This window comes from Canis lupus, chromosome 10 (assembly GCF_011100685.1).
Source record: "Canis lupus familiaris isolate Mischka breed German Shepherd chromosome 10, alternate assembly UU_Cfam_GSD_1.0, whole genome shotgun sequence".
In the NCBI taxonomy this organism is placed as follows: domain Eukaryota; kingdom Metazoa; phylum Chordata; class Mammalia; order Carnivora; family Canidae; genus Canis; species Canis lupus.
In genome coordinates this window covers 41,877,969-41,896,811 of record NC_049231.1, presented here as the reverse complement: position 1 = coordinate 41,896,811, position 18,843 = coordinate 41,877,969, and the positions used below count along the sequence as shown (strand labels likewise).

Below are 18,843 nucleotides of genomic sequence, written 5' to 3'. Positions count from 1 at the left end.
CTCGATGACTTGCCAAAGGTCACATGGCTTTAGCTTTTTTGTTGCTAATATTATATGCATGTTTTGCATTCTTGCTTCAGATGCAGAGCTGATTAGACAAACATTAGGACCTGTGTTTTCCAACTGAAGTAAGAGCCTTTTTCTTTGGTATGGCTAACGATGGTTCTTCCAGAGAGCTCTGGGGTTCCCTGTGGCTGCTATAAGAAGAAGAGCAATTTTGAGCACTTTCACTTGGGAGGACTGAGTATCTAGCAGTAAGGAACACTGACTTGATGGGGTGGACACTAATGGGCTTTGGAATATGTTGCATTCCCAGAGTGCACTCTATCTCTTATTAGTTTCATGTTAGCTCAGTTACTTTACTTCTCTAAGCCTGTTTCCTCCTCTAAGATGATACAACCTTCCGAGGTTATTGGACAGATTAGAGATCAAGTATGCTCAGCTTGTGATCATGTGCCTGGTGCAAAACAGAAAAGAAAGAAATAGACATATGATAATTATTCTTGTAAATATTCCTGAGGCTTTCAGTTCTCTATTAACTATGTTTCACCTTAAAAGCTATTTTATAAGAAAATGCCCTCCTACAAATTACCTGGGGATGGGCAAAATGCTCAGCCTTTCTGTAAATATTAGATTTTGTAAGCTTTCAGTAATAGAAGAGTTGCTTTAACTAGAACTTTAAAAGTTAAAGGGGACCTTATTAGTAACTATCCTGAGACAACAGGTATAAATGGGGACTGCCTCAGGTAAACCCAAAATACGATCACCCTATGTATAGCTATGTTTTCTCAATTGTCTAATAATTTATATTTTGCAAACATTAATTTTATTGAATCAAAATTAACTCCTTGCCTGGGTCTTGCAAGCATCAGTGAATTATAATTTTCCACAGTCCTTATATCACTACCATCCTGAGTTTTTAGCAGCTTCTCTCTGACCATTGGGTACCTCTTCTTGGTCTGTCTTGACATACAGCAACCAGAGCAGCAGACAGAATTTTAGAGAGAACTAGGGAATTTTTTTAATTTTTATTTAAAAAAATATTTATTTATTTATTCATGAAAGACAGAGAGAGAGAGAGAGAGAGAGAGAGAGAGAGGCAGAGACACAGGTGGGAGAAGCAGGCTCCATGCAGGAAGCGCCATGTGGGACTCGATCCCAGGACTCCAGGATCACGCCCTGGGCTGAAGGTGGCGCTGAGCCACCCGGGCTGCCCAGGGAATTTTTTTAATAGGTCAAATATGTTTTAAATACTCTCTGTCTTCTTTTTTGGTCCCTTTTGTAGAAATAATATATTTAATCACAAAAGAGAGTATTAGAACATTGGAAACAAAACATATTTTGTTTTTGTAAAACAAATATAAAGGAATTTTAAAATATTAATTGAGCATTTACTATGCACCTGGCACTGTTCTAGGTATACATTAGGGAACAAAAGAGACAGTATCCCATTCTGATGGAACTTACTTTTTTCTTTTTCTTTTCCTTTTTCTTTTTCTTTTTCTTTTTCTTTTCCTTTTCCCTTTACCTTTCTTCTTTTTTCTTTTCTTTCTTTTCTTTTCTTTTTTTCTTTCTTTTCTTTCTTGACTCTGATGGAATACTGGGCATTCCAGTTCATAATTTCTCAGGCTTGGCCACAGATCTACCTTTGAAGTCAATCTTCTTGTAAATAAAACTTAAATGAATTTCTGGAACTCCTTGATACTTTTCTGCCCATTTTCATAAATTATGCCAAATTGCTGGACATTCCACTCTTAGGTCATTACTACAATTACTAAATACAAGCAGGTATATCACTGGATGGTTCGTCCAGTGAATGCTTCATCCACAGAGGTACCTTTCCACAGCTATTTGTTTTTCCTGATTTGCTTTAAGAGAGGCACTTGTTTCTGGAATCATGGTGAGGTGTGTGTTTGTAGCACCATATTCGACAGGCTCAGCAGAGCCCACCAGGCTGGGTAGCATGTATTTGTGGTTTTACTGTCGCCTGTGTTGGTCTCCTTCCTTCACAACTCTTACCTTCTGCCTCCTACTGTCTATGCCTTGGGGACTTGCGGGAATATCTGGCCAGATGCCATGTGGTATATTTTGCTAACAGTTGTCACCAGTCGAGATTCTGATCTGTAACAGACTAAGAAGCCCTGCGAATGTTTGTCTTTCAGAAGAACACAAACCTGTGAGGCCTATAATTGTGAGTCCAGCTAATGAGACAGTGGAAGCAAGTTTGGGTAAGTGGGCTCCAGTCAGGATACGCTGAAATCATTATTTTGAACTCATGATTAAGATAAACTCTACGTTTACTTCACATAACCGAAACCGTTTACCAAATAGATCTATAATTAGTGGGCAAGTGGCACAGATTATATCTTAAAATTTTTCTTTGGATTTCCTGCCTCTCATGGCAGAAATCTAACCATGTCTGATTTGTCCACCCTCACTTTCCTGTGGGTCCTTATAAAAGCATCAGCCAAAGGCTAAGTTCAACAGAACTAGAAATGAAAAATGTAATTTATCTGAGTGGCACAGGATGGATTTCTTTCTTTTTTTAAAAAAAGATTTTATATATTTATTCATGAGAAACACACATAGAGAGGCAGAGATATAGGCAGAGGGAGAAACAGGCTCCCTGCAGGGAGCCTGATGTGGGACTCGATCCCAGAACCCTGGGATCATAGCCTGAGCCAAAGGCAGATACTCAACCACTGAGCAACCCATGCATCCCCAGAATGGATTTCTTAAGACCAGAGTTAGGCTTTTAGACAGAAGTGTACAATAACAGACCAAAAAGGAAAAGTATTTTTCTGGAATGACCATCAAGTCAGTGAATTTTTTTATTTCAGGAACAAAGGCACAATCTTAGAAGCATCCAGACCTACACTATATAATGCAATAGCCAATAGCTGTATGTGGCTATGTACATGTAAATTTAAGTTGAGTAAATTAATTAGTTCAATTAAAAATTAGCTCTTCAGTCACATTAGCCATATCTCAAGGGCTTAATAGCCATATGTGGCCAGTGAGTTCTGTATTAGCACAAATATAGAACATTTCTGCCTCCACTGAAAATTCTATTAAAAACCATTGGTCCAAACATAAAAACAGATTTTCCTATTGGAGGACCAAAAGCCAGGCTGGAATACAAAATTCTCTTCTGTAAAAGTACCTGCATGAAAACCTTGAATGATTGTACAGAGATTAGAAGGTAGAAGTTTGTGACGAGTGGATTCTGTACTTGGCCAAGTTGTTATTCCTGGTGGAAGGGAATATAAAGACATTCGTAGATATGAACAAAGATGTGAAAACTCACAATTAAATATAGACCAATAGAATCTAGAGTAGTGTTTCTCAACCCTTTTCTTCCTCATTAATGCTCCCCTGTAGAGCCTAACAAGGCACTTACCTCCCCCAATCCTCTTCCCTTCCTCCTTCCTCAGTTGTAATGCCCAGATAGATATCTGTTGATGTATCGTGGCACTTGGAAGGGCCACAAACCTTTGCAAGATCTAGGATTTTCTTGCCCTTTCCCCAAGAACCACTTTTTGCCCTGTTGGCTGTAGCTTCTATTAAGAATTCATGTTCTAGAGGTACACGGTTTGGAGCTCTCAAGTTCAGGGGGCAGTGATCTCTAAATCTAAAAAAATAGCTTCATATAAGAAAACAATTATTTCAATATATCATGTTGGTGAGATGCACACATCACCCTGTCATATGATTCTCCTGAAGGGTTTCAAACAGGCATTTGCTAAGATTCAATGCCAATTACCAATAAAATAACTTAGAACAATAGGAGCTGGGGGATACTTCCTTAAGTTAATAAAGAGCATCGATTGAAACCAATAGTCACTAGCATTCTTAATGATAAACCACTATAGTGTTAGACCTTCTACAGGCATAGACCCTCTTGCCGAAGCCAAGAGCAAGACAAAGATGCCCAAATAACTTTACTTAACATATTCTAGAAACACCCACTTGATACAGTCATACATTGAAAGAACCAAGGCAGGCCTACTGTAAAGGACTTTATTATTATTTTCAGATCACATAATGTATGTATTACCCTCAAGAGCATTACGGGGGAGAAGTTAGGGTTAGTATATTATTAATGGGCCAGATACAAAATTAATATTCTAGGTGTAGTGGAAGTCCCTCCGGCTGTGGTGGCATGCTGTGGGGAAGAGATGGATTTGTAAATCTCCGAGCGAGGTCCTGCCTCCCCGAGGCCACTGCTGTGCGGATGAGACTCTGGGTGAAGCCATCATCACCATGTCTGACCAGGAGGCAGAACCTTCAAATGGGGATTTAAGGGATAAGAAGGAAAGAGCATGCATTAAACTCAGAGTCATCGGACATGATGGCAGTGAGATTCACTTTGAAGTGAGGATGGCAGACGACACATCTCCAGAAACTCAAAGAACCATCCTGTCAAAGACTGGATGTTCCAGTGAATTCACTCAGGTTTCTCTTTGAAGGTCAGAGGATTGCTGAGAATCACAGTCCAAGGGAGTTTGGAGCGGAGGAGGATGTGATGGAAGTTTGTCAGGAACAAATGGGGTCATCCCATGAGTTTAGATATTGTTTTTATCTTTTCTTCTTTCCCCTTGGTCCTTTTTTTTTAATTTTTAAAAATAGTTCTTTTGTCATGTGCTATTCAAGATACAATTAAAGACTGGCACCTCACCTCCTTAAAACATCTGGTGATTTGAATTCCGGTGTCCATCAGTCATTAGAATTTGTTTTCATGGTGCTGAGTGTTGGTGATGAAACCTCAATACCCTTCCTGTTGCCCACTCCTTTTTACAAATTATGTGTGTGCACAGAGGGGCCGCCTTTTCCAGGACTATGTGTCTTCAGGCTTGTGGTAAATAAGACCCACCAGTGCTAGTGCTCATCATGGCTTCCTAACTGGCCCTGACGGCAATCTGACACCTGACCGCTTCCCTCCTGAACTTATGGCTCTCGGTGGGAGATGGAAGTTCCTCAGAGAACTGACCTGTGGAAAAATGGCCTTTGCTTGACTTAAAGCTGCTTTTAAAACCTGAGGGTCTGGCCCCAAAGAAAAGGAATATCAGATTGGAGTCGAGGTGGCAGAAAGATGGTGAGAATAGGGACTGACTCCAGTGATGGCTTCACTGAAGAGAAAACATTAAGATTAAAGAAAAATCTTCTCAGAAGATCTCTGAAAACTCCTGATTTTCATAAGCAGTTAATAAAGTTATTCATGCAGAAGTATATGCAACAGAACACTGCTTTTTTAAATTTTATTTGTACTTCTTTTTCATCTGGGGATATGGGTTTTAAATGTACATTGTCTAAGCCAACTTCATTAAAATAAACAAAATATTTGTAACAGCAAACAAATGAGTAAAATTAATTACCATTCTAAAATGATAAACTTGTTCGGCAGTAACCAGCTAGAAAACATAATGGAGAAAGAGCTCCTATTTGCAACATGTCATAGAGATGTCTATAACATTTCTTAGCAAAATCTTTCAAAAATATATAAAATTTATAGAGGAGAAACCCCCTCCCCAAATTCTGACCTATATCTCAGGAAAATTGAGATTTAAATCATATATATTGATGAGGAGTGGGAGCTATGTTGTTTCCAATGGGGAGAAAATTGGTTCTTAGTGGAAAAAAACCTAAAGCAATATACTGTTTGTCTGTGGTATTAAAAATTCATGGGGGAGGGAGGCAATTAGGATAAAAATGTCTTAAAAGTCTCCAAAGGGAACAATAATGAATACAATCTTGATCAACACTAATTTAAGGAAAACTGTAATAGAAGTGTATGTTTTTTCTTATAGGGAAAACTGGAAATTGTAAAGACAGAGACTTAAAATTATAGTTCTGATGGAATTCCAATAAAAATATGAATGGGCTCAAAAGTTGGCGAGAGATTCTAAAAATCACCCAGAGGATTAAAATGATGAGATTATTAAAACAATATTTGGAAGAAGAGCTCTAAGTAATACTAACATTTACCCCAAAGCTGAAATAATTAAGATTTTAGTACAATTGGAATCAGTATATACATTCAGATCAACCAAGAAAGTCACAAATAAATAATTTATTTTCTGATAAAAGTGGCATTACAAATTGTTACTCAGTAAGTGGTTCTGAAAGGATCAATCAGCTATTTGGATAAAAACATTAAGTTAAATCTCTCCCTCACACCATACCCATTTATATTCTAGACAGAGTAAAGAACTAAAACAATCAAAACAATAAAACAAAGGGGAACATTTTATATATCTCAGTGAAACATACATGGATATTTTTCTGATTTGGTGGTAGAGCTTTAGAAAAAAACTGTGAGAACAGATAAAACAGAAATTTGACTGAATAAAAAAATAAAAATATCTACACCAAAGAATTTCCCTAAACAAAAATGAAAATGAAAGCAATGAACTCTGAGTGGTATTTGGAATAGTTTTCATGCATGATAAAGAGTTAATATCCTCGATGAATAAAGAGCTCCCACACGGCAGTGAAGTTAAATGAGAATCAACTAAATAATAGACAGTGGGTATAATAAGCAATTCGTAAAGGCAAATGAATACCAAACTTATAAAAGACACGTTCACTGTGATTTCAAGAAATGCAGATGAAAATTTAAATGGAAATTTTCCTTCTCTTTTTGGGCAATGACAAAAATAATTGGAATCTGGAGATTTGGGGGTTAGAAGACAATCACATACACTACTGGACAAAGTGTGGGCATGTACAGCCTCATTTGGCTTTTTAAATATGTATCTCACTCAATTCTACTTCCAGATTCAAAGTAGTACTTCAGGATATGTATAGTATTGATGATGTACAAGAATGGTCATTAGAATATTAATCCTAATAATGAAAAACTTAGAAACAAATTATGTTTAGCAATAGAAAAATTGTTAATCATAGTATATCTGTATTATGGAATACTAAGCAGCCATGAAATGGCCTGTTTTGGAAGGCTGGTCAAGTAAGCTGGAATTCCCAATATACAATATTTACAAATAGTAGACAACACTTCATTTAAAAATTGCATGTGAAGAAAAAATTGCATGTGTACATAGAGAAGATAAGGAATAAGATACATGAGTTTGCTAATCATGGTTTTCTCCAAGAGGTGGGTTTAAGGGCAATTTTTGTTTTCTTTGTACTTTTCTATAATTTAAAATTTTTATTCAATAGCCTCTTATTAATCTAGGTAGATCAGCTAAAAATCAATTGCTATGATTAAAAATACATTGCTTCGCAGGATCCAAGCTACAATTGCTGTGCAACGTCAGTGGCCACTTTAGTGACTTTGTCTACTGGACGTGGAATGGGTCATCAATTGATATAGAGGACTCAGTGCTGGAGGAGGATTATATACCGTAAGTATGCTAAAAGCCACTCACACAACAGAGGTATTTTGGTATTAAATTTCATGTCATGAAATTTATACAGCCTTGATGGTTTAATTGAATAGCAAAAGTTAGTTGATTGGCCCTTGATCCTTTACTGCCCATATTGAGTTTTGCTGAGCTAAACAGGATTTATAAGTTCTTAAACACTTAAGGTAAAAATACATGACATTGTGGTGTAAATTCCGGACCACTTGGAAGGCTTTCTGTTGAATTTAGATAGATATGTTACAATATCCCAATGAAGCAACTTTCCTGAATTACCCTTCATGTTATTCTGTTTTTTAAGCAGTTTAGGAAAGACTCATTAAATGGGATGGAGAATCTGGCACTCCACCTCTCAAGTCTCTAGTGGCTTTCTGTTTCCTCTCTAGGGATCAACTCCTGACTCCTTAGCATTCTCCTTGGTCATCTGCTCCAGTCTCCTCTTGTTTCATGTATTCTCTGTGCCCCCATGACAACCAGAATGCCCATCCATCTTTTTTCTTCTCGGAGGCTGGTAATTTTATTTTGATCTCTGCTACTGGGCCTTTTACTGACAGTGATCTTTGGGCTATGAAATCTCAGATCAGGATAGCTAACAGCCTGATTATTATCCCTGTGCATAGGGCTGGTGATAATTTCTGCCATAATTCATGTGGTGGATAAAGAGATGAACCATGTATATGTGTCTCAGTTGTAGTTTTACTTAAATAACTTTATTTATTCCCTCTCTTTTGAACAGAGTGGAAAATCCTTCAAAAAAAAGAAAGAGTACAATCATCACCATGCTTAATATTTTAGAAGTGGAAAGTAGATTTTATCAATATCCCTTTACCTGTGTAGCGAAGAATACAGATGGTATAAGTACAGCATATATCCAATTAATACATCCAGGTAAAAAACAGAATATTTGAAATGTATTTATGGTTCACTGTTGCAATGACCGTTAGGTATATAGTGTTTTCTTTGCCTGGAACACTTGAATTCCTCTTAACCTGGCAAACTTCTATTCTTTCACTTGTCAGCTGGACTGTTTCTTCTGCTAGGAAGCTTTCTGTCCTCTTGCCTGCCCTTAACAAACTCTCTGACCACACAGATGAGATTATTGCCTCTGTTATATACTTTCAGAGAACTCTATGTCCCTGTCACAATATTTTTCATACTTAGTTTTCTTTACTTGACTTAAATTCTGTGATGGTGCTGACCATTTATCTTACCAATCATTCTATTTCCAGAGCTAGTAGTGACTTAAGTCTGCTATATCATAGGTATTTAATGAATATTTTTTGGTAAATGACAGTATAATGGATGTACAGGAGAAGCCTAAATATCTACATTCCAGAGGGGATGTCAGAAGTTATTGGTTTTCTTCAAGTATATAATCAGACACAATATTGAAAATATTTGTTAAATAATGTGATTACTTGTAATTGAATTAAATATAGGGTCCTTATGGATGTGTACATGGAAGAAAATTTTAAAACCTAGAGACAAACTATGAGAATTAGTAAACAAATTTAGCAAGATCACTAGTCTCTCTACATGTAAACATATATATATATATATATATATGTATACAGTGTTTCTATGTATGTCTATAAAATACCAACAATAAATAGAAATTAAATTTAAAAGATTACATTTACAGTAGTATCAAAAATTGTCAAATACTTAGGAAGAAATCTAGCAAAGGCTCTTCAAGACCTCCATGATACAAACTAAAAAAAGATTACCGAAATAAATTAGAGAAGAGTTAAATAGGTGTAAGGATATACAATGTTTATAGATTGAATAACTCCATATTATAAAGATGTCAGTTCTCCCCAAATGAATGTGTAAATTCAAAAAAATTCCAATGAATTTCAACAGTATTTGTGCAAGTGGGGGTATGTGTTTGTGTGGGTGCATTGTTGTAGGCAGGTTTATTCTAAAAGTATCTGGAAATGTAAATGGATGAGGCACCTGTGTGGCTCAGTCAGGCATCTGCCTTTGGCTCAGGTCATGATCTCAGGTTCCTGGGCTGGAGCCTTGTAGGGCTTTCTGCTCAGCAGGGAGCCTGCTTCTCCCTCTCTATCTGCTCCTCCTGCTTGTGTTGTCTTTATCTCTCTGTCAAATAAATAAATAAAATCTTAAAAAAAGAAAGGGATAAGGATAATCAAGGTAGTCTTGAATAAAAACAATAAATCTGGAAGATTTACACTACAGATATCATGATCTTGTGTGAAACTGCCATAATCAAGACTATAAAGGTGAACTATCCATTGGGCCAATTGGATATTGGTTTGGAAAATGGCATATATCTTCATTTCTATTTCATACCCAAATAATCTGCAGATGGATCAAAGACCCAGATTGGGAAATTAAAATAATAGAGCTTTTAGATTCTCTCTTCTGGGTGCCTACATGGCCCCTGACATTTAGAAGGCACTTTTTCTTTTTTTTTTTCTCTACACCATACCCCCTTACCTCTTCTTCACCTTGCTTCTCTGCCCTTCCTCCACTGCAATCATTGGATGAATGATTAGGGAGTGAAGGTAGGAGAATGTGGAAGAGTGAAACATTCTGTATGGCATCCCTAAACGCCTTCTTTCCTTTTCCCTAGACTTCAACTTCCACCACCTGACTCTTCTGCTTCCAGAAACTTTTGTAGGCTTTTTTTTTTCTTTTTCTTTTTTTCTTTTGTAGGCTTTTGAGTGAGTTTGACTTGCTTTATTCTGAAGTGCTCTATCCTATAGTCTTTGGCATTTTTTTCTGTTCATTGTATACGGTGGACCCTTGAACAACATGAGGGTTAGAAGAACCATCACCCCCACTCCCAGTCAAAAATTCGAGTATAACTTGAGTCCCCCCCAAACTTTACTATGGATAAACTACTGTTGACCAGAAACATTACTGATAACATTAACAGTTAACACATATTTTGTATATTATGTGTATTATATACTGTGCTCTTAAAATAAAGTAAGCTAGAAAAAAGAAAATGTTATTAAGAAAATCATAAGGAAGGACACCTGGGTGGCTCAGCGGTTGAGCATCTGCCTTTGGCTCAGGTTATGATCCTGGGATTGTGGGACCAAGTCCTGCATCGGGCTCCCTGTGGGGAGCCTGTTTCTCACTCTGCCTGTGTCTCTGCCTCTTTCTCTATGTCTCTCAAGAATAAATCAATAATTTTTTTTTAAAAAAGAAAATCATAAGGAAGAGAAAATACATTTATAGTAACTGTTATAAAAAGAAACTACATATAAATGGACCCATGCAGCTCAAACCTATATTGTTCAAGGGTCAACTGTGTTATAATATTTAGGTGGAAATTTAATACAGTGCACTTCATTCAGTTTTATGTGGTATCAATTCTAAATGGCTCTGTGCATTACTATGCTTTATTAAGTGATGATAATGAATAGGTTGATACTATCTGGGATTTGAGATTGCAGACCAATCCCAAATAGTTTCTCTGGGATAATAATATTTAATTTGGTATGCCCCAATTTTTAATTCTTTTGGTTCTAATATATTTTTTCCTCTTTTCCGCTATAGTGCCTGATTTCAAGAAGCACATGATTGGTGTATTTGTCATGTTAACAGTAGTGATTACATGCTCTGTTTTCATCTACAAAATCTTCAAGGTTGACATTGTGCTTTGGTACAGGGATTGTTGCTATGAGTTTCTCCCCAAAAAAGGTACAATGTTGTATTCTATGCAATAATTCTTTGTTGGAGAGAGGGGATAGTTAAGGGATGTAGAAGATAACTGAGGGTTTATACTTAAATTTTAAAATGAAATATGGCATATACACGAATAGTAGTTATTCTTGTATGTAATTGGAGTTTGGGGACTGAATAGACTGCATGGCATTGTTTTCCAAGTTGCTGCTTTAGTGTTCGTAACGGTGGGATAAACAGGCATTTACAGTGTCTGTTTACAAATCCAATGTGCATTATTGAGGGCCTGCTCCATGCTGGTTAGGACATGGATGACCCCATGATATGCTTTCAGAGGAAAGAAATGATTATTTTCATGCATCAGGGAAACTCTCCCTTTCTCTTTTGTTTCAAATTTGCAAAAAAAAAAAAAAAAAATTAATACTACAATTATAAATAAAAGAAAGAATGGATAGACTGCAGGGCTGAGACACCGGGGGAGAAGATAAGACCAGGGAGTGAGATGTAGTTCCCAGAGCAAGAGGTAAAGAATCTCTGCACAGGTCACCTGGGTGGGTCAGTGGCTGTCTGCCTTTGGCTCCCAGGTCGTGATCCTGGGGTCCTGGGATCAAGTCCCGCAACAGGCTCCACAGAGGAAGCCTGATTCTCCCTCTCTGTATGTCTCTGCCTCTCTGTGTTTCTCCTGAATAAATAAATGAAATCTTAAAAAAAAAAAAAGAATCTCTGCACATGAGGTGGCCATTCAGTAATATAAGAATACCTTCACAGTAAAACGTAATAAATAGAAACTTGTAGGAGAGTAACATTTTAAAAAGTTACTGTATTTTTGGTATTGCTGCTTCATTCATACTCACACACAAAAATTAATAATTCATCCTGAAATGCATGTTTGGGATACTGACTTTACCAAATCTCTTCTTTTTTGGACCTAAATATTTTATGTTTTCACCTCTAGCTTCAGATGGAAAGACCTATGATGCATACATACTATACCCAAAGACCCTTGGGGAAGGGTCCACCTCTAACTCAGATATTTTTGTGTTTAAAGTCTTGCCTGAGGTCTTGGAAGAACAGTGTGGATATAAGCTGTTCATTTATGGAAGGGATGCCTATGTTGGGGAAGGTATGTGTGTCATGGAAAAAAGTAAAAGTCTTTGTTGTGAAAATAATTGCTAAAGTTAGGTTTCACCTTTCTAGAAGAATTTTGATGTATTCAGACGTGGCAGTGTTAAGAACCCCCTCTGGTGCTCGCTTCGGCAGCACATATACTAAAATTGGAACGATACAGAGAAGATTAGCATGGCCCCTGCGCAAGGATGACACGCAAATTCGTGAAGCGTTCCATATTTAAAAAAAAAAAAAAAGAACCCCCTCTGTGGGGCGTGATGAAGATTTTCACATCTATTAAATGCAAAGTACTTACTTTTACTCATATTTTGTTGGTGCAAGAATTAACTAAGTTTTTTTTGTTTTGGAAAACTTCACAACTCGTTAGATCCAATAGTAACAACTTTCTCTCTTTACAACTGAGAGAGCAAGAGAGTGGAATGGGAGTGGAAGAGAACAAATGGTTTAATGTTTTAAAATTTCCACCTGAAATATTCTGAGTCCTAAATGAGATATTCAACTCTTGTAGGTCAGGTTTTGAGCTGGTCTATACAATTGGAAATTTTTTCATCTTAATTCAGATGAGATAAAAGAAGGGGCACCTGGGTGGCTCAGTCAGTTAAGTGTCTGCCTTGGGCCCAGGTCATGATCTTGGGGTGTTGGGATGGAGCTCCAAGTCAGGCTTCCTGCTCAGCGGGGAATCTGCTTCCTCTGCCCCTACCCCTGCTCGTGTTCATGTGTTCGCTCTTTCTTTCTCTCTCTCTCTCTCATAAATCTTTAAAAAAAGATGATAAAAAAAGTGCATTAGAACACAAAAAAGATGGGATGGGAAGAATCTTGTGGGGTTTTGGTTTGGGAGAAAATGATTGTTAATTGAAATTTTACTTACTCTTACTCTGCTTTGTCTTTTTCAGACATTGTTGAGGTAGCTAATGAAAACATAAGGAAAAGCAGAAGACTGATCATCATTTTGGTCCCAGAAACATCAGGATTGGGCTGCCTGGGGAATTCTTCTGAAGAGCAGATAGCAATGTACAATGCTTTTGTTCAGGATGGAATTAAAGTTGTCCTGCTTGAACTGGAGAAAATCCAAGACTATGAGAAAATGCCAGAAACCATTAAATTCATTAAGCAGAAACATGGGGCCATCCGCTGGTCAGGGGACTTTAGCAAGGGATTGCAATCTGCAAAGACAAGGTTCTGGAAGAACGTCAGGTACCACATGCCGGTCCAGCGGCAGCCACCTTCATCCAAACACCAGTCTCTGTCCTTGGCCACCAGGCCAGACTCGAAGACGCTGCAGAGGGAGGTGCAGGTGCCTCTCGGGTAGCAGGGAGAAGCTTGGCCAAGAGTTACTTGGGTGACTCTTGTCTTCTAGCACTGCAGGCTGGGCTGTGCCCCCATTGACTGTATAGTCGTAAAATGCCACCTGTAGCGTCGCTTACCCCTGAGGTCACCTGAAATCGGATTGTTAAGGGAGCAGGATGTGGTGACAGTAGCAGGTCAGCACAATTCAGAACCAAGGGCTTGGAAGTCCTTTCAGAAGGCAACAGATGCCCTGTCTGAATGCTTGAACTGCCTGCCGGGAACAGGCGCCAGGACAGAAAATGAGAGGAATGAACAGGCAGGAAATATTTAGCATCTATAAACGGTTTTACGAAGTTGTCTACAGTCCACAGATGGGGCCGTGGCGCAGTCCGAGGATGGCACAGCCCCTGGCCTCAGTGGCTCCCCTCGGGGGTGCTGCCTGCAAAGTGAGACTGGTTATTTCACAGAGGAAGGTAGAGAAGTATTCTTGGAGAACTTTCCATCGGCTTTGCACTTTCCATATGCATCGACGGCCAGCCATCAGTTTCCAGAGACCAAATTTCATTTTACAGACCTTTAAAATTCCCATTTCAGGGGCAAAAGGGATTCGTCAGGATTACATGTGTATGAAATAACCTCCCTCAGCTTTCTGCTGGAGAGAGGGAATTTCAAAAGCGGGAGTAGCAGAGGCTTGATCCACCTCGGCCTGCCTTCCCCCTGCAGTGATCATCCCGTTCTACCCTCCTCTTCTGCATTCCACTTGACTCATGGCTTTTTCTGAAGCACAATTTCCAAGTCACTTCCTCCTTCCTCTCCGTCACACACCTGGCCCACGGATTAGCCGCCCTTCAAAAAGTGCTGCTCTAAGCGCCTCCTGCCTGGGCAGGGCTCCTCCTGGTTGAGGAGCGAAAGCCCGAGATGCCCCACTTACATGTCACCACCACTGCCCCACACCCCCAGTGTGTGTGCACAGCTGTCCCCTCACTGCCCATGCTGGGAATCCCCAGGCCAGCTCTGTGCTCCTTCATCCTGCCCCCAGTGCTCCTACGCCACTGCTTCTCCTTCCTGTCTCCTCTGACCAGAACGCCTTCTCGAATTTTCTCTAGCCGACCAGAGCTTTATGAAATTCAAAATTTACTCCAACTCTTGTTTCTCCAAGAGCTCTCCCCAAGAAACTGCCCTAAGGCACCTGCTCTCTCCTCTTAGTCTGGTAGCACTTGGTCTGCTGGCAGCCACTCAGGAGAAGGCTGTTCTGCTTCCAGCCAGAAGCCTTGCTCTCCACGCGGAGGCCGTGGGTGTGTCCCTTGGTCTGGGTGCCTTTGCAAGGAGTGTGCCCACCTGACAGAGATTTGGGTAGGGCTTTCTTGTTGAAAAATGTTCACAGATTGTCATTCTTTAAGTTTTGCAATCATCGTAATTTGATAAAGTAAGTGACTTTTTTTTTTTTTTTTTTTTTTAATTCTATTCTTCGTGAGGTCGGAGCAGGGCTTAGAACTGAGTTGCTGACTTCTGGTGCGGTGACTTCAACATTCGACTTCAGGTCAATCCATGTCCCCTTCAGCCCTACCCCCAGCGCTTTTGTGAGAAGAAATGATTGTTTCCTAGGATGGTGGCTGAGTCTAGGAAGGCTCTCACTTAAGAAAGCAAATTCTAAACTTTAGTGTGTTGGAATTTACGAAAATTATGTTGTTTTTATGAAAAACGTCTCTGCTTTCATATCTTCTTTCCCTGAAAGGTAGATATTTCTTAGGGAATTACAAATGAAACCAAATTGGTTTTTTTGGTATAAGAAATTTTTTTTTTTTAAACTTGATGATAGTCGTTAGAGAAACCCTGGAAAGAAACCCCTTGCTGCGGGCCACGTGCCCTATTTTAAATGGCAACGAACATGGGCAGGCCCTGTGTTCTTTATATTTTTAATGATTAATGTTATGAGTGAACACAGACTTATACAGTATATTTTTTTCTCCCCAAAATGATTGGAGCTAGACAAAAACAGTTGAATTCTCTGCCTCTTCTCTTACCACCTGCTTTTTCCTGGATCAGATCTGGTAACATTGAGTAATGGCTCTGTTTTGGAACTGCTGTTTTAAAAAAAAAAAAAGTGCCTTATTTTTATTTGGCAGAACACACGGGGCTGGGGCGGAGGTGGGGGGGCTGTGATGCCCCCCAAAGACCTATCAGATGCTCAAAACATATGTTGCTGACGATTTTTAGTCTGTCATCTGTAAAATACACTTGCATGTGTAGGCCAAGAAAGCCAATTCTGAAACTTAGAATTAGCAGCAAAGTTGGCCAGAAAGTAAGGAGTGGGGAAAACATTCCAGAATTACTGGTGGCATTGCACTTGGAATTTAGGGAGGGAGAAGAGTCAAGGGATGGGTCCTGGGCCAGGAGGAGCCCCAACCGGAAAGTGCATGTCCTGGTGTCACTCCCATTTCCCAGGGGAGGATTCCAGAGGAAGGAGCTACACTCCTGGTTCTCTGGGAACTTCCTTTGTTTTATTGTTTTCCCTGAAAACCTCCTTTAAGCCCTTCCTTTCAGGCCTTCCCCATTAATTAGATTTCACCACATTATCTGATGGTGATTTTTTTTTTTTGGTCAGCCTAAGTGTTTGAAGGGAAGTTTGCCACAAAGCATTTCACTCCCAGTTCTTAAAGCTGGCTTAGCAGAATTTGTATTTTCCTTCTTCCACCTCTCTTTGTGTATTTGTGAGGAGAGAAAAGGTATTGAGCCATTTTTTTTCCCGGTGGTATTTTTGATAAATTATATTTTTACTGATTCATGATGAAGAATTTTAGAAACTTGTTTGTATACTTCTGAGCAGATAGCAAGTATTTTTGTATAGTAAAACACCAGATTCATGTACAGCATGTATCACTAATCAATGGACTGAACTTAGTTTTCCAATAAAATTGGCAAAACCTGGTATTGAGTATTCTCATTAAAATCTGTTTCTGGGACTCCTGGGTGGCTCAGCGGTTTAGCGCCGCCTTCAGCCCAGGGCGTGATCCTGGAAACCGGGGATGGAGTCCCACGTCCCACGTCGGGCTCCCTGCATGGAGCCTGCTTCTCCCTCTGCCTGTGTCTCTGCCTCTCTCTCTCCTTTCTCCCCTCCCCCACCCCGTGTCTCTCATGAATAAATGAATAAAAAATCTCAAAAAAAAAATCTGTTTCTGCATGGGGGTACCTGGGTGGCTCAGTGGTTGAGCATCTACCTTTAGCTCAGGCAGTGATCCCAGGTCCTGGGATCGAGTCCTGGGGTCGAGTCCCCCCGGGGAGCCTGCTTCTTCCTCTGCCTGTGTCTCTGCCTCTCTCTCTGTGTCTCTCATGAATAAATAAATCAATAAAATCTTAAAAAAAAAAAAATCTGTTTCTGCATTGACCCTGCCCTGGGCTTACCAGGCCACACTCCCAGCTCTGATGTAGGTGAGGACCCCTTCTGCCTGGGGAATTCAGAGGCCATTGGCCAACCAATGAGCCCTGAATCCCATCTGTAGCCTCAACTATGCTCCACTTGTTTGCTTGCTTTTAAAATGTGAAGGTTTATTATTATTGTGATTAACCCTTTACCAGATAAGGGCAACATTTGTATGAACTTTTTTACATTTTAGAAAAGGTTTCCATGAATTTTCTCCTTTGACCCAGGAGGTGAATGAAATTAGCAGACTGTGGCGTCCACGGTGCTCACCAACTCCAGTGGTGAGGGAGGCCTGCCCGGTCAGCGCTGCTCTGTTCTGACCTCCCTCCGAGCTATTCCCACAAGCAGGTGGCTTTGGCAGCACCCAGAGGGCACACCAGATGAGGTAGGTCTGCCGGGAGCCTGAGGGCCCACCCTAGATCCTGCCTCCTACTTGGTGTGCAAACTGGGACGAACTATTTGAGCTCCAGTTCCCTCATCTATAAAATGGGCCTACTATCTAATTCGTAGAGCTGTGTAAGAATTAGAAAGATGGGGTACATTCCGACAGGCATGGTGCCCAGCATACAGCGGGCCTTCCAGAACGGGAGATTGGTTGTAGCAATTCTGTGAATAAGCTTGGGCATACTAGAATCTGCAAATAGAATGCAAAGGGAAGAGTAATAATAAACCAGAAGTGCAACTGACACGAAGGGGGGAAGTAAAGCAATTGGAAAAATACAGTGTCAATGCCCAGATGAAGCTGTGTGACACGGGGGCCAGGAGCCCTGTGTCCCCGAGGGCCAGGGACTGATGTTCATTCACACTGACTCTCTGTTGGCGGGGGGGGACTTGAAGGGATACCTAGCTCCTTTTTCTTTTCTTTTTTTTTTTTTTTTTAGATTTTATTTATTTATTCACGAGAGAGACAGAGAGAGAGGCAGAGACACAGGCAGAGGGAGAAGCAGGCTCCTCCCAGGGAGCCTAATGCAAGACTCCATCCTGGGACCCCGGGATCATGCCCTGAGCCACCCAGCTGTCTCAAAGGATGCCTAGTTTCTAAAGAAAGGGATTTAACAGGTTCCTGATGGGATTTTCAATAAAAATGAAAAAAATGCAAGAACCCCTGAAAATTTCAGGATCAGCTATCCAGAAAACTTGCTTATACAGAATTTGTAGCTGGAAAAATTCAAAGAGCCTTTCACCATACTTTGGTTATTTTTATCATTTTATATATATATAAATCACTTTATATATATATAAAGTGATATAAATATAAATATATACATATGTATATATTCTGTATATATATATATTAGCAAACAAAGTCAGTGCTAACAACCATTTTAAAAAAACATTTAAAAGTGTTTTTTTTCTTTTTTCGTCAGGAGGATTTTTATACTCTTTACCAAATAGCTTCCTCGAAATGGGGGTTTATTTTGTTTTTTTGTTTGTTTGTTTTTTGGTCTTTGGAAATGTTTCTCAGTCAGGATGCTATCTGGTGGGGAAAATCCTGAGTATAAATTCCTGTACTGTCACAGTTTTTAAGCTAGAGCAAAACACCTGGCTGTTTCCTATCTCCATTTTCTCATCTATGAAATAAGACTTACTGTGTTTCAAAGTTTTTATGTGCGGAAAGCCTCTGTCCAGTATCTGAGAGAGAATCTCAGAATATATATTTTAAAAATTTTGCCTTAAAAAAATAAAAAATAAATAAAATTGCCTTTTGATCAGATAAAACCAAGAAATTCATTTATCCAAAATGTATCTTTTTCAGATTCTGGGGCTTTGGGCATGGAGGGAGAGGAAGGCATATCATCTTTTTTTTTTCCTTTAAGATTTTATTTATTTTATTTTATTTGTTTATTTGCATGCGCACCAGCAGGGGGGTGCGGGTCAGAGGGAGGGGGAGAAGCAGGCTCCCCACTGAGCAGGGAGGAAGGCAGATCATCTTGGAGTTAACTTCTAGAAATGAAAATAGTTTTTGTT

The 18,843-nt window shown here is 39.4% G+C and overlaps 1 protein-coding gene, 1 long non-coding RNA gene, 1 other non-coding gene and 1 pseudogene across 6 annotated transcripts in view; all 4 read left to right on the top strand.

The window, feature by feature from the left end:
• Window positions 1–16,385, top strand: part of IL1R1 (interleukin 1 receptor type 1) — a 71,855-nt gene extending 55,470 nt beyond the window's left edge. For all 4 annotated transcript variants that reach the window (XM_038550926.1, XM_038550927.1, XM_038550924.1 and 1 more), the window contains 6 exons: window positions 2,163–2,228; window positions 7,247–7,364; window positions 8,119–8,270; window positions 10,914–11,057; window positions 11,995–12,162; window positions 13,061–16,385. In XM_038550926.1, coding sequence (XP_038406854.1) covers window positions 2,163–2,228; window positions 7,247–7,364; window positions 8,119–8,270; window positions 10,914–11,057; window positions 11,995–12,162; window positions 13,061–13,476 — 1,064 coding nt within the window. In that variant the 3' untranslated portion in view covers window positions 13,477–16,385. The remainder of the gene's footprint in view (window positions 1–2,162; window positions 2,229–7,246; window positions 7,365–8,118; window positions 8,271–10,913; window positions 11,058–11,994; window positions 12,163–13,060) is intronic.
• On the top strand, window positions 4,133–5,354 carry LOC102157304 (annotated as a pseudogene).
• LOC119876756 lies at window positions 12,284–12,390 on the top strand. The gene has a single exon (XR_005366309.1). It is a non-coding gene; the product is annotated as a U6 spliceosomal RNA (small nuclear RNA).
• Window positions 16,386–16,710: 325 nt separating the features above from the next.
• LOC119873772 lies at window positions 16,711–18,589 on the top strand. Its single transcript, XR_005365216.1, has 2 exons — window positions 16,711–17,260; window positions 17,757–18,589. It is a non-coding gene; the product is annotated as an uncharacterized LOC119873772 (long non-coding RNA).
• Window positions 18,590–18,843: the final 254 nt, after the last annotated feature.